We start from the raw sequence: 16,035 nt of genomic DNA on the forward strand, positions 1-16,035 counted from the left end.
CGTATTTGGGTGCGCCTTTGGTTTTTGAAAAATTGTCCTCTAGAATCTTGGAGCATCTTGTGGAGAAGATTACGAAGAAAATTGCAGGGTGGAAATATAAGTTGCTCTCATAAGGTGGAAGATAGATTTTTATTAAGACATATGTTGTCTAGCATGCCGATACATTTGATGTCAGTTATTCATGTTTCACATATCACATTTTCTCACATCAACTCTCTTCTTTCTAATTTTTTATGGGAAGAGGTGAAAGATAAGAGAAGGATTCATTGGCGCTCTTGGGAGAAAATTTGTAAACCTACCTCGTAAAGGGGTATGGGTGTTGGAGCTTACAAGATGACCTGGAGCAAGATTAAGATCAAGAACCCAAGCTGTTATAACTAATATGTATAGTTAGATTAGTTGTTCAATTGCTGTTATTGTATCTATATATAAGAAGACTACTTGTATAATAAAATACAATTTTGTTTTTCTAAATGAAGTGAAGATAGTTGATTTTTCTGCTTGCTTCTCAAAGGCTTTCCTGTATTTTACATGGTATTAGAGCAATGGCTTCCAACAGACACATTGATTGAACTTAACAGGGAAATGCTTATTGCAGGAGCAGCATAGTCATCTTCAAATTTCGAATTTCAACTGCAGACACAGCTGTGGTTGATCAAGGGAGCTTTCAAATTTCAGAAATTAATTGATTCAATTTTTGTTGTTCTCTTTAATTTTTTTTTTCTTTCTTTTCTCTCTTTACTGTTCCATTTCTATGGTGGAACCTGAATCTTCTACGCATTTTGCTTCTATGGCAAATGCCGATGAATCTTCAAGAAATCCATTCGATGATTCTTCAAGTGTATATTACTTGCATCCATTGAATAACCCTGGAGCTCTTCTAGTCTCTGAAATCTTGACTGGTGCAAATTATGTTGCGTGGAGTAGATCTATCTCCATTGCTCTTACAGTTAAGAATAAAATTGCATTTATAGATGGTACTCTGCCTCAATCAAATTCTGGTGATTCTCGGATTCAAATTGCCTGGCTAAGAGCAAATAATCTCGTTTTATCTTGGCTAATGAATTCAATAGCAAAAGAAATTTGTGGAAGTCTATTGTACTTCACAGTTACGTGTGATGTTTGGGAAGAACTCAAAACAAGGTATCTTCAAAGTGATGGTCCAAGAGTCTTTACCCTAGAAAAATCTCTTAATTCAATTTCTCAAGGAGCAAGATTAGTCACTGAATATTTCAATGAATTCAAGACACTCTGGGATGAATATATTAGCTACAGACCAATTCCAAGTTACAGATGTGGAATTCTTGATAGATGTTCTTGTAATCTTTTAAAGATTTTTACAGATAGGCTGCAATCAGATTATGTGATGAAATTTCTCATTGGTTTGCATGATTCTTATTCTATGTTGTGAAGTCAATTACTTCTCCAATCACCTTTGCCTTCTATGAGCAAAGTTTTTTCTTTGCTATTACAAGAAGAAAGTCAAAGATCATTGTCTAATGTTGTTGGTTTTTCTATGGATTCTCATGCTATGATTGTTGCACAAACACAGAAGTCTGTTATTACTAATGGTACTCGTTTCACAAAATCAAAAGCCATAGGAAATATTATTTGTTCTCATTGTGGATATACTGGTCACCTTGCAGATAAGTGTTTTCATTTGATTGGATTTCCACCTAGATGGAAAGGTCCACGAGGCAAGAAAATTATTACTCCTCAAAATGGAAATACAAATACAAATTTGTCCAATGCAAATGTTGCTTCTTCTTTGGAATTAAATTCAAGCATCTCAAATATATTTTCTCAAGAGCAAATTCAAAACTTGTTGTCCTTTGCAAATAGCCTTTCAAATACAAATGTAACCCCTACAACAAATACAGTCACTACTTTAGGTATCATTTCATGTCATGTTGTTTCAGTTGACAAAAACTCTTCTCCATGGATTCTTGATATAGGAGCTACAGATCATACGATTTGTTCTTCTCATTTTTTCACTTCAATTCATCTACCAAAACAATCATCTGCAGTCCATTTACCAAATGGTCAATCTGCTCCTGCTGTTTTCACTGGAACTATACATTTTTTAGCTAATATTATTTTACATAATGCTCTTTATATTCCTTCTTTCAGTGTTAATCTCAAAGAAGTCCAAAAATCGCTTCTCATGAAATTTGCCTTTAGATTACTCAGTTATAACAATCTATGGTCATATTTTTTTAGGGCTAAATATTTTAGAAATGATCATTTATTAATAAGAAAGGGGAGACCAAATGATTCTCCATTTTGGAAATCAGTGATGGCCACCATTCCGGAAGTTATGGATAATGTCAAAATTTTGGTAAGAGGTGAGAATTCTTCTTTTTGGTTCGATAGGTGGCTTGCATCAGACCCGTTAGTGGTGCGCATTGAGGATATTTCAAACAAAAAGTGGTGTATTAAGGATTGCTAGCTAAATAACAACTGGAACTCTGATTTATTAATGGAGTTGGTTGGGGCTGACAAAACAATAGAAATTTTGCATAATGTGCCAATTGGTAAAAGTGGGCAAGATATATTCATCTAGAAGCCTGCCTCTGACGAAAATTTCTCTACAAAAACGGCATGGGAGACAATGAGGAGCAGAAGTGATAATTTTGAGTGGAATGACTGGTTTTGACATTCTCTATTGCCTAGAAGAATCTCAATGTGTTTATGGAAAGCCTGCTTTAGATGCTTATTAGTACATGATAGAATTCGGGCAAAAGGGAATATCGATGGTTTCGGCTTGTGATTGCTGCATACAGAGAAGACAGAAAAACACTGATCACATTCTTTCTTTAGGCGCGATGGATTCAGAAGTTTGGTGTTAAGCTAGTATGGTGTTGGAGATTCCTTTCCAATTGTTCCTTTCCTAGAAAAACAGAATTGCAAATTAGTTGGAAATCATCTAGTAACAATATTTTAATCCGTCTAATTCAGTGTTTGATTATGTGGTGCCTCTGAAATCGAAGATGCAAGGCGAGAATGGAAGGAGTTTACCAAAGTGTGGGTTAGACGTGGAGAAGTGTTCGATACTTGGTTAGTTCTTTAGTTAAGAACTCTAATTTTTTTTTTCGAAAATTGAAGATATTGGACATTACGATTTTGAAAGATTTTCAAATTCAACATCAGGGAATTTGCGTCAGGCCTGAAAAAATTATCTCGTGAGTTAAACCCCCAGTAGGGCAGATAAAACTTAATTGTGATGGGAGCTGTAGGGGCAATCCACGTACTTCAAGAGGTAGATGAATCATTTGGGACTGTCATGACATGGTGAAAGCGGGTTTTTAAAGCTATTTTGGCAATGGTACGAACAATAGTGCATAATTAAAAGCAATCCTAGAAGAAATTTGTTTATGCAAATGACTTCATTATTTTAATGTGATTATTGAAAGTGACTCGAAAATTATTATTGATTGGTTTTGAAAAGGTAAATGTACCTTATAGTATCTTTGAGATTTTTAGGAGGACCTCATGGTAGAGCTAGAAGGAGTGAACTTCATGGTAATCCATCAATAAAGGGAAGACAATAGTACAATTGATTTTCTCGCTAATGAAGGAGAAATGTGAATCAATGTCATCTACGAAAAACAACATTTATTGTCACGTTCTCTAAAAGGTATCATTTGGATAGATAGCTTGAGTCTCACTTCTCTTCGTCATTAGTTCATTCTTTCGATTTTTGTTTGTTGGTTTAAATTTTTTTATTTTAGTTTATTTTATTATGTTTTTTTTTGTTAAGTCTATTTAGATTTGTCTTTTTTATCTATAATCTCTCAATACTTGTCTTGTAACCACGGTATTCTTCCATCAAAAGTGAGGGTATATCAATAAATAATTGGAAGTGTCGCCCTCCTTTAGTAATATATATTATACACCAAGCATTTGAATGCCCACATCTATTATTATTGAAAGAAGGAATATAAGAGAAGATAAAAAGGAAAACAATATGAATTTTAGATTTTAGACTTATATTTTAATTAAGTTGACCAAATTTTTATACGAATTTTTATTATATTTTATTTAAATTTAAATATAGTACTTCTCCAAACGTAATATTAATTTTTTTGTCGTATATTCGGGATATGATTTGAATTTGAATTTATATGAATTTAGACCAAATATTACATAAAACTATAATTTTTTTTTTCAAATTCACACAAATTTAAATTCAAAATTCAAATTTATGTTCTCAAATACAACGCTATTATTTTTTTTAAGCATTGTTTATAATATATAAATATTCATCTATTAAAGAACAAGGAAAAAAAAAAACTACTCTACCCATCATTGACCTTTTGAACTTTGTGCAAGATTTAAATGAAGATGACTACAATTAATTTTTTGAATTTTTTACATTTTTGTTTTGTTCCTGAATTGGCAAATACTCAAAGAGCAGACCACAATGTATGTTTTATCCTTTGATTTAAGAGTCAAATAATTAAACCAGAAATTCTGTATATGGAGAGAGAGAGAGAGAGAGAGTCATAATGGTTATAAATGATAAATTCAAATCATCATCATAATCAATCAATAAATTATTTATCGTTAATCAACCCCATCCCTAAAAATTAATTAAACTCTATCCATAAGCACAAATTCAAGGGCGGGATTTGAGAATAAAAATTAAAGACCTGGAGATTCCATTTGTTTTAAAGCTTAGAAAATGAGAAAAAAATTCACAACATCTAGCTTTTTTTTTTTTTTTTTTTAAAGAAGGGCGGTACCTCCATTTATTTATTGATAACCCCTCACTTTTGGCGGAGGAATACCGTGGTTACAAGACAATTCACATCATCTAGCTTGGTAATCAAGAAAATTGAGAAAAATATTTTTAATTAATAAAAAAATTCTAATTAATTGACCTTTAAATTTATTATTTTTCAATCACATTTGAAAAATATTAAGAGAGTGAAAATACCACATAGAAAAAAGAAATTTCTAACAAAATCCTTTTTGCAATCATATACTCCAATAATAACATTGAAACACTTTCATTCATTTGCATGTATATTTTACAAAAGGCAACTAAATTAAGCATACAATACTAAATTATGATTTAGAAAAATAGACACAATAATTTTATTTTATGGGCTAAATTTTTTTTAATGAACTTGAAAACTATTATTACAAGGCGTGCTATATTTCAATTTCTCTAGGTAGAAGTACTGTATCCCTAAAAATATCTTCTTCTTTTTTTAAAAAAAATGGCGGTACCTCCATTTATTTATTGATAACCCCTTACTTTTGGCGAAGGAATACCGTGGTTACAAGACAATCAATGAAAAATAACAAAAGACAAACTTTAAAAATCTCCCAAAGAACAACACCAACATCCAGCCAAAACCGGGTTACAAGTCCAAACAAAACGAAATAAATCAGGACCAACAAAACAAACCTCACGCAACAAAACAAAACAAAAAATAAACAGCAAAAAGCATAAGCAAAAACCAAAAAGAAATCAGTTAAACATACCTCATATAAGTCATACCCATCTTCTCCAATTTATACAAATCATTGCTAACTCTAGGGAGTTGACTACTATTTGTAAACAAACTATTCCTCCCCATAGCACCTTGTCGAGCCAAGGCATATGCTACTTTGTTCCCTTCTCTATACGAATGATTTATCGAAAAATCCACTCCCTCCAATAAACCAATAAGCTGCTCCCAAAAATCTCACAAATACCATAATGAGCACTTCCTGACTCTAATCCAATTAACTATAATATTCAAATCACATTCAATATCGATACAGGTATGACCCAACTGTTTGCAAATATTTATTCCCTCTAACACAGCTCTCGATTCAGTTTCATTATTTGAACAAGAACCAAAATATTTTGAAAAACCAAATACAAAAGAACCTGTATGGTCTCTAAGGATGCCACCATCACCCGCCAGCCGCCCTAGGTTCCCCAAACTGCTCCCATCCAAACTTAGTTTCAACCTCCCTTGCCTCGGTTTTAGCCATCTTACACTTTGTATAGTTTTGATTCTTTTATTCACAATTTGCACTTCCAGATTCTACAAAACTCGAAAATCAGTATCCTTTAACTGAACCATTTCTTTCATGTTCCTACTCAAAACCCCCACCTAATACTCAATGGAGAGCCACACATCAGTACTACTCTCTAATTTTCCTCTCATTCTAGCCACACATCTCCTTCCCCACAGCCTCCAAACTATTAAAGAAGGAATCAAACCCATCAATGAACCCAGTTAAGAGAACCTAAAAGCCCTATTAAACCACATTTGGACTTTTTTCTTTCCAATTTTGTTGCCTAAGGAAAGGAACATCTACCTCCACCGAAACCTTCCTCCAAACCTCAGAAGTAAGGTCTCCCTTATTTAACACATGCTCCAAATCTTCTGATTGTCTCATCTCATAACAATTATACGCAGAAACCAGAGAAACCCCCACCATTCTCACCTTTTCATCAACACTTAGGCACTCAAAAGCAGTCTTCCACATACAATAGAATTTTCTTCGGTAACCATTTGTTCCAAGCACTTAACATCCCCAAAAATATCAAAATAATGGATAGCATAATTCCATGCATTAATAAAAAAATCAAATTTTTATATGAACTATATTTTGAACATACCGTTGTTCCAATGGATTCTCCATTTTTCTCCATTGTACAACAAAAAATAGATAAGAAGGAAGACAAATTAAGAAAAACATTAGTGAATTTTATTTAATTTGCTTTCTGAAAATGCTAGTATTTATATAGCATTAATGCCGATAAAAAAAATGCACCAAGTTATTATTTTTTTCCCGCAAATCAAATTTCTTTTTGTTCCCAAAAAATTTTCATCAAACAAATTAATTTCACTAAGCTAGAGTTCCAAATATTTGAACGTACACTTGACGTCGACATGGAAATTGTTCATGTAGCTGACATTGACCCGACTGAGGTAAGGATTATGTGTTGCATAACGAGTTGTGTAGTAATTTATTCCCACAAAATCATAAGATATTTTTAGCAACTTGGATTATTTAGGGGTGAATTTGGGTAGTCGATCTTGGACAATATCTTTCATATTGTATGGATAGTCTCTGTAAGTTTTTTATTTTTAATTAAAGACCATTAAAATTCAACTTAGAGATAATTCATAACTGATTAAGTATCATTCGTAAAACGGGAGTGTAGGGTGTGCTGATACCTTTCCATCGCATAACTGAACTTTCAATTCTGATTTTGATAAAGTAAACTAAGATTATTGGTTCTTTGACCTAAGAATAGTTTAGAAACTAATCAATGAGTAGTGACTATGTGTTCTAACCACACCAAGGTAAATAATAGCTTAGTAATGACTACATTTCAAAATTCAAAATCTATTATCTCTCGTCATTCCGGATCTTTTTTCGGGATCTTGCGACAATCTAAAGTACCTTTTTCATAAATTATTGGTTGTTAGGCAGGCATGCAACCGTTTGGTTGCATTTTGGTGACAGTTATTAATGTGAAATTAAATACGTACCATAACCCAACGTATATGCCTTGGACATCCATCTATAGGCCTCTTAATTAATTTGTTCATAAAAGTTTTTGAAGCTTGCTGTCCCATTGTTCATAACGTGGATCTGATCATTGAAGAAGGAAAGAAAAATCCAAGGCAACGTAGGATCATATATGATATGGAAAAGAAATAAGAAAAAGGCTCTTTGGCTTCCTTTGGTTTTTTTTTTTTTTTTTTTTTTGAAAAAGGTAAAAGCTGAATTATATTCAATTATTCATTTTGTACGTATGGATATACAAAATGGTAGATATACAATTTACTGTATGCAGATTTTTTTTTTTTTTAAATCTTATTGGAAAGGTATAGAAGATATAGATTTTTTTTTTTCTTAAAAAACCACACTTGCAATAGCATGCTTGCATTCTATTGAGGGTTTTTTTTTTTTTTTTTTAAAGATGTAAATGGAATTTATTCAAGAAAGCTCAAGCAAGGAGCTTGTAGTTGAAGTTACAGACCAACAATGAACAAAAATAAAAAAGAATTTGACCATAACATGAAAGAAAAAATATTACAAGATCTACTCCAATTCAAAATTGAAGCTAAATAACATCCATTTTTCTATAGAGTCATTAGTAAGAATTTGATTTCTTGCAGCTAACCGTAGGAAGAAAGATATTTCGGTAGAAGATATGATGCGGACTTTCTTCACAATGCCGAGCAATGAGATAAAGGCTAGAAAAAGAAAAGAAAAGAAAAGAAAAGAAAAAAAAGGTTGTGCAGATCATAAAAAGAGAAGAAAAGGGAAATAGTAAAGAAGAAATCTATAATTGGTCATAAAAAGAGAAGAAAAGCTTCTTGGCCATAAAAGGAGAAACTGCTATTTGTTTGGTATTACAGTCTCATATTGAATGTGTACTAAAGAGATTTTGAATTTATAAGGATGGTTAGGATTTCAGCTATGTGAGGTACCTTAATTTATAGGATAAATATGTTAGGAAAGTGGGCCAAAGCGGATAATATCTTACCGAAGTTGGATCCAAGACCATTACAGTTAGTATCATAATCATGCTGGGGGTACTATCGTGTCAGTATATTCACTCTGAGGGTACTAGCATGTGAGTGAATCTTACATAGAGGTATAAATCACTCTTTTATTATTATTATTATTATTACTCTATGCGTATTCTTCTTCCTTCTCCCTTTAGCTAGGGGACTATTTAGCTTACAAAATCTTTTAATATTCCCTTCATTTTCATTTTCAATAACAATTGTTTATTATTATTATTATTAATATTATTATTATTATTATTATTATCATATGTGTGTGTGTGTGTGTGTGGCAAATGCTTAATGTGCAGGCTATATTAAGAATCTTAAATACTACAAAAATAATAATTGAATTAAACTTTTATTCTTTGATTCACTTTTTTAATTACCATGAATCTTTTATGATTCAAATAATGGAATTAAAAATTTCATGTAGCAACAAGCAATGATGATATATATATATATATATATATATATATATATTGAGAGAGAGAGAGAGAGAGAGAGAGTCATAATGGCTATATATATATATATGGATGACAAAGTCATTATTTATTACTTATAGAAAATGAGGAAGAAGATATACTCTTCCTCTGGCTAATTTAGTACATCCAATAGGAAAAAGGTACATTTTTATTCTTGAAACATTCCCTCTTAATTGTCGAGAAACTTTTGGAGCCAGCAAGTGGAGCGTTTCGGATACGTCTTCAAATGATCATAATAATCTATGAACACTAACCCAAATCTTGTAGTATACCCATCACTCCATTCGTAATTGTCCGCAAATGACCATGTAAAGAAACCCTCGACATCAACATCATCCCTATGAATTAATTAAACGCTACCCATCAGCACAAATTCTTAAGTAACATAGGATACGATTTACCTTACAACTTAAAAAATAATTAAAAAAAAATACATTTACTTGCTTGGTAATCAAGAAAAATGAGGAAAATTGTAAATCAATAAAAGAAATTATTTCACACCTCATTAATTAGCATTTGATTTTATTAATTTTAAGTTATATTTGAAAAATATAGAGTTAGTGAATATATATATATATATATATATATATATATATATATATATAAGTCTTTTAGAAAATCCTTGATGAAATCATATGCTCTACTAATTATATTGAATCTTAACTTATACCTTCAAAAAAGCAATAATTAAAGATGTTATATATATGTCCCAAAAAATAAATATCAAATTTAAATTTGAGATGGAGACTTACTCATCAATGGCAGCTTGAATATATTCAAGATGAGATTTGTAGTAGTCTATTCTCATAGTATCATTGAGGGATTCCTCAAGTGGTTCACTCTTATTATTTAACTCACTAAACCCTAAAAATTAACAATAGTAGGAGAAATTATTAGAAGAAATTATTTAAACTTCTCTAATTGATCAGAAGTATAGTCACTTTATAATTACAAAATTCTCCTACCATTCTCAGTGACATAAATTTTCGGATTGCCATATTTTTCCTTGGTGTACTTTAGAAGATCCTTAATTCCACTTGGATAAACATAGAGCCAAGATAAGTCCGACTGCAGATCAAAATAATTCATTCATTGTGCACACAATCAACACACACATATATTGTGAAAAAAAAAAAAAAACATCTTAATTAAGCATGCAACTCAAAATTATGTTTAAAGATAAACATACACATTTATTTAATTTCATGGGCTAAAACTTTTCTAACAAGCATAAATAATATTCTTGCAAGGCATTGTATTTCAATTAGTGTATATATAGTTCAATGTGCAAGGATAAATATTCAAATTTTATGGAATTATATTTTGATCATACCGGTGTACCAATGGGTTCTCCATCTTTCTCCGCTGTAAAACAATAATAGACAAGAAGGAAGAGAAATTAAAAAAATAAATAAATAAATAATTTAATTTGCACTAATACCAACAAAATTTTCCAAGTAAATTTTTTTTTTCACAAATCAAAATTTTTTTTTCCAAAAGGTGTTTTAATTAATAAAATTAATTTCACTAAGCTAGAATATTGTATTCTTGAACATACTCTTAAGGTCAACAAGGAAATCGTTCATGTAGCTAACATTAACCCGATTAGAGTATGGATTATTTGCTGCATAACGAGCTATGTAGTAATTTACTCCAACAAAATCATAAGATTTTTTCAGCAACTTGGATTGTTTAGCGGTGAATTTAGGTAGCCGATCTTGGACAATATCTTTCATACTGCATGGATAATCTCCATAAGTTCTTGGATGGAGAAACCTATAAGTGCAAGAACATAAAATAATAAATTAGTGTGCTTATCAAATACACCTTAAAATTATTGTGTATACATACATATAGAGATCAATATATGTCTGGAGAAATATATATACTCACCATCCATACATGAAATCTGTGGCTCTTTCAGCTGCTTCTATGTCACATTGACTATCAGTATAATTTACCATCCAAAAAAGGTTTAGGGTCAATCCAATCTGACCCTTTTGAACTCTCTGTAAAATAATTTAGTATATGTTAAAAAACACACATAGAACCCTGTATCTTTATATGTGTGTCTGTAGTGTGAGCAAAGGGAGTTATTCAGAACATATTTTAGGAACCATTTGGTTAATTAAGGATTGAAAACGTGAATACAATTTAGTTCAAAAAAAGTGAAAAAATAATTTGTCATAGGCATATTTTATATTCAATAACACATTTAGATAATTAAATTCACATTTGGTTTTTTTTTTTTTTGAAAATACAAGAACAAAAAATTTGTCCTAATACATAATTTTAAAATGTTCTTTTCTATTTTTTTCTTCTTTTTTAATTTCATGATGATCGGTAGGCAAATAGTGATCAATAGTAATAGGAGAAAAAGACAATTATGGAACATGAAATATAAAAGGAGAAAATGATTAGGAAATTTTGGATTGTCCAGCCCAAAATCTACCAAATGTATGTATAGTAGAACAGTGTTGTTTTCATAATACATCCCTTAAAATTGATAAATTACAAAATATTAAATAAATGTGGTTTTCATATATTTCTTAGATGCCATTTTTTTTTTAAGATAAGGTAAATATTTTATTGAAGAAGCACCAGAGAAAACAAACATGCTCAAACCAAGCTTGAAAGAAGCCGAGCTTATGACTCAACCTAAAAACAATAGTCACTTGATGATACTACCACATGGCAAATGAAAAGAAATAACAACTGAGATCCCATATTTTCTTAAAAGTCTAAGCAAACATGCCTTGAAACCTTCATTAGTAGTATCTGATACTTCTTCCTATATAATTCGACAGCAGCTGCATGAGAAAGAAGGAGATTGTGTGCTACGATGTAAGGCTCTGTAGATGAGTTCCCAGCTGTGCAGTTTTCATTCACCCATGTGGAACACCGGCCCGGTGTGTGATAACCATAGTCATAGCCATAAACACTAAAAGTCCATGGCTCATTCAAGGTAATCCAATGCTTCACCCGGTCCCCAAAATGATCAAAGCAAACTTTTGAAAAATCTTTAAAATCCTTCCTGCATATATATTTGTGATCGTAATTAGTTGAACATCCTTTCGAGTGCTCAATTAAGAAACATTTCAAATATACATTACGTAAACAAAAACTTACACAATCCTTCGGCTTAAAAAGCCATTGTATTCATCTTCTAAGCCTTGAGGAGCATCCCAGTGAAAAAGTGTGACATAGGGTGTCATACCTGCATGCATATATATACATACACACACAAACACACACGCACACACACTCATAAATATACACACTAAATTGTTTAAAAAAGGAAAATGGGAGAAATTAGAGATTAAAGATGAGAGAGAGAGAGAGAGAGAGAGAGAGAGAGAGAGAGAGAGAGAGAGAGAGAGAGAGAGAGGACCTTGACGAATAACCTCATTGATGAGATCATTGTAAAATTTTATTCCTCAATGGTTGACTCCCCCATTTTTCGGCTTCCACCTTGATAATATAGAAATTAAAATAGTAATATTTAGTTGAGAGAGAGAGAGAGAGAGAGAGATAAAATGGTAGTAGGTTTAATATTGCAATTAGTGGGCATCAATCTTTATTAGCTAATACCAGGTAGTACTCTAGACCAAGAGATGGAAAACCGAAAAGCATCCATTCCTATTTTGTTCATCAAAGCTATGTCACCCTGTAATTACAACAAGTTATTTTTCTTCCCTTTATTATTAAGCTCAATCAAAACAACATTATTAAGCTCAATAAAAAAAATTGTTAAGCTTAATCAAAACAAATAGCGCATGTGGAGATAAAAATATGTGAATAGAGAGAGAGAGAGAGAGAGAGAGAGAGAGAGAGAGAGAGAGAAGTAGGAGGAAGGATCATTGATGTATTCGATTGTTTATACCTTATAACGATGATAAAAATCAATGGCCACACTTCCATTGCTTCCATCAGATATCCTCTCTACAATGACACCGATCAAACCAAAAAAATAAAATCATAGATACTTAAACTCACAAAAAAGGACAACATACAATATATCTTTTTGTGTAAAACAATCTCTCTCTCTCTCTCTCTCTCTCTCTCTCTCTCTCTCTCTTTTTAGTAAGCAAGAATAAATTATATTAAGAAAGATAGAAGAATAAAGGACACGCAAATTAATTAAGGAATGTTTTTACATGCTCGTAGATGATTTAATTGATATATAATTGTAAAAAAAAATCCCATCAAAATTTGCATGCATGAATGCATAGGACTTCATGGCTTATCAATTCTGCTTTTTCAAGTTCCTTGTTCACATGTAAAGTCTAGATTCTTGCAGCAGAGGGGGGGACAATTTTCATCCAATATATTTCTTGAGAGTTTTTTTTACTTTGCTCTTGATTAATTAATTAGCTATAAATTAGAGAGAGAGAGAGAGAGAGAGAGAGAGAGAGAGAGAGAGAGAGAGAGAGAGATCAACCAGGAGATCCCTCACTAAAGATGTCCCAAATACTTGGTCCTCGACCATATTTGTGTGCTGCTCCTTCCACCTAATCATCACCCAATAAAATAAAATAAAAAGTAACATATCAATAAAGAAATTCTGTCAGCCCCATCCAAATATATAAGATCTAATATAATATATACCAGTATTTCAATATCTTTATATATATATATATATATATATATATATATATATATATATATATATATATATGTCAAATGTGCATATATAAAACATAATATAATATATAGCATACCCACATAATATTGATTAATTTCTCAATTGTGGAATATTAAATTAATTGATTAAGCTTTTATGGTACTAATCATGTTCCAAGTAATGACATCTCTTCAATACTCCATACACTAATTAAACATATTTTTTTCTTGATTTTTTTATTTTAAAAGTTTCTAGAATTAATATACCTGGTAAGTAGCTGTTGCAGAACCAAAAATGAAGCCAGGTGGAAAACAGCTCCTGGCTAAGGTATCATTAGAGGAGGGTTCTTTGAGAAAGCTAGAGGAAGAGAATCGATTAGCCCAAAGCTCTTGGTGTTGAAGCCCAGATGCCTACGACGAGAGCTCTAGGAAGCGACTATAGTTCAAGGATGCAGCATTGATGTATTGTGCAAGAAACAATAATAGAGCGACAGAGAAGAAGCGAAGAGAACCACCTTGAACTACCATAGCCATATACTCACTGAGCAATTAGCTTTGGTGGTGTATGCTTCAACCCTTGCTCAAGCTCTCCTTTATATAGAGCAAGCTAGGGTTGATTAATTATTTTATATATCCAACACGCTTTATCTTTCCATGACCTTCTCGTGCCACATATTTTATATGCCACTTGCATGCCTTTATGCATGTATATAGCCATTGTCAGCATTTTCTTAGTTAATGCTAATAATTCCAGGCATGCATGCATGGTTTCATTTTCGACATTTAAAAAATAATTCAATGCAGTCACAATAAGGATGCATAGAGCTCACTAGTTCTAATCCTAGAAATGAGATGAGAAGAAAATGAGATAGGGAATAGACTACCTTGCTTGTTGCATTGTTCAAGTTTAGCAGGGCACTTGATAAATCAAAATTTCTTTTATTCTATTTTATTTTTACTATGGTATCAGATATGATAATTTTTTAAGAGGTAAAGGAATACTATCACTAAATAGAAGAGCTACTAGCAGGTTAAATAGATAACGTGTTTGAAAAAGCATATCAAACGAAGTTATAGAGCGGTAGGCTAAAATTCTTAATTGCAATATGGATTCGTTCCCTTCAACGTATCTGGGTCTTCCTTTGGGAGTTAAATCAAACTCTTGACACACGTGGGACCCAATGGTGGAAAAAATAGAGTGCAAGCTAGCTACTTGGAAGTCTAAATTTCTTTCTATGGGAGGTAGATTGAATTAATGCGGTCCTTTTTAATCAACCCATATATTTTATGTCAATGTTTTCCATACCTAAGCAGATGGCACATGCTTTATAGAGGATGCAAAGAAATTTTCTTTGGAGAGGAACAGAGGAAAAATTTAAATATCTATTGGTAAAATGGAATTTAGTCACTTGCTCCAAATCCTATGGCAAATTGGGTATTAAACACCTAGATAAGATGAATAAAACTCTTTTAGGGAAATGGATATGGTGGTTCAACAGGGAAGACAGGTTTTTAGAAATCCATAATTTGCATTAAGTACAGGTACAGTGTGTCTAACTAGTACCCGTTGTTAAACTCGGTAGGAGTTGGGTGGAGCTCATGGAAAAGTATCATCAACCTTAGGCCAACCGTTTTGGATAATTTGAGAATCAATATAGGGGATGGAAAAAAATAAAATTTTTGTTGGAAAAATGGGCAGAAAAATCCACCCTTTAGGAACTATACCCAAATCTTTTTATGGCGGCTAGACAAAAGAATGTTGCGGTGGCTGACTTGCTTAGCTTCCACAACTACAGGCCTTTTTGGGACATCTCATTTAACAAATATGTTAGAGGTAAGGAGGCCAACAAAGTCATTGAGTTGTTCAATCTGGTTTACAATGTCGTGATTGTAGGGAGAGGACTAATTCATGTTTTGGGGAGCTCTCCACAACCTAGACTTTCATGGTAAAAATTCTTTACAACTATCTTGCTCATAAGGAAGCTCAGATTAATTCAAGCCTTCGCTATAATCAGCTGTGGAACTCAATCATCCCCTCAAAAGTGAGTATATTTTGTTGGCTTGCAACTAATAACAAGATTCTCACCACTGATAATCTTCAAAAAAGAGGCTGGACGTTAGCATCTATGTGCGTTTTATGCAAAAAGGAATATGAATGGGTCGATCATCTCTTTCTACATTGTCATTTCAGCAAGCATATTTGGGCTACGGTTTGTCAAAGGATGCTTAATCACATAATCATGCTGAATACCTTCAAAGTTTAGCTTGGAAAGTCTCAAATCGTAAAGGATGTCTTCAAAGATTGAAAGCAGTAATTCCAACAACATATCAATTATATGTTGGGAAATCTAGAAAGGATAAAATGAGAGAATTTTCATGGAGAATTATGCTACAAT

At 32.0% G+C, this 16,035-nt stretch overlaps 1 protein-coding gene and 1 pseudogene across 1 annotated transcript; one reads left to right on the top strand and one right to left on the bottom strand.

The window, feature by feature from the left end:
• Positions 1-754: 754 nt before the first annotated feature.
• LOC131160943 (uncharacterized) lies at positions 755-1,650 on the top strand. Its single transcript, XM_058116814.1, has 3 exons — positions 755-1,143; positions 1,414-1,554; positions 1,647-1,650. The coding sequence occupies exons 1-3, from the start codon at positions 755-757 to the stop codon at positions 1,648-1,650; spliced, it is 534 nt and encodes a 177-aa protein (XP_057972797.1).
• Positions 1,651-9,185: 7,535 nt separating this feature from the next.
• On the bottom strand, positions 9,186-14,173 carry LOC131160944 (beta-glucosidase 24-like; annotated as a pseudogene).
• Between the last annotated feature and the right edge of the window lie 1,862 nt (positions 14,174-16,035).

Source organism: Malania oleifera, chromosome 7, assembly GCF_029873635.1.
Source record: "Malania oleifera isolate guangnan ecotype guangnan chromosome 7, ASM2987363v1, whole genome shotgun sequence".
NCBI classification, from domain to species: Eukaryota; Viridiplantae; Streptophyta; class Magnoliopsida; order Santalales; family Ximeniaceae; genus Malania; species Malania oleifera.

Excerpts from the sequence above, each read along its gene's own strand:
- LOC131160943 (XM_058116814.1), top strand. The coding sequence starts at position 755 with ATGGTGGAACCTGAATCTTCTACGCATTTTGCTTCTATGGCAAATGCC. Across the intron at positions 1,144-1,413 it reads TGGGAAGAACTCAAAACAAG|TCAATTACTTCTCCAATCAC; the intron begins GTATCTTCAAAG and ends TATGTTGTGAAG.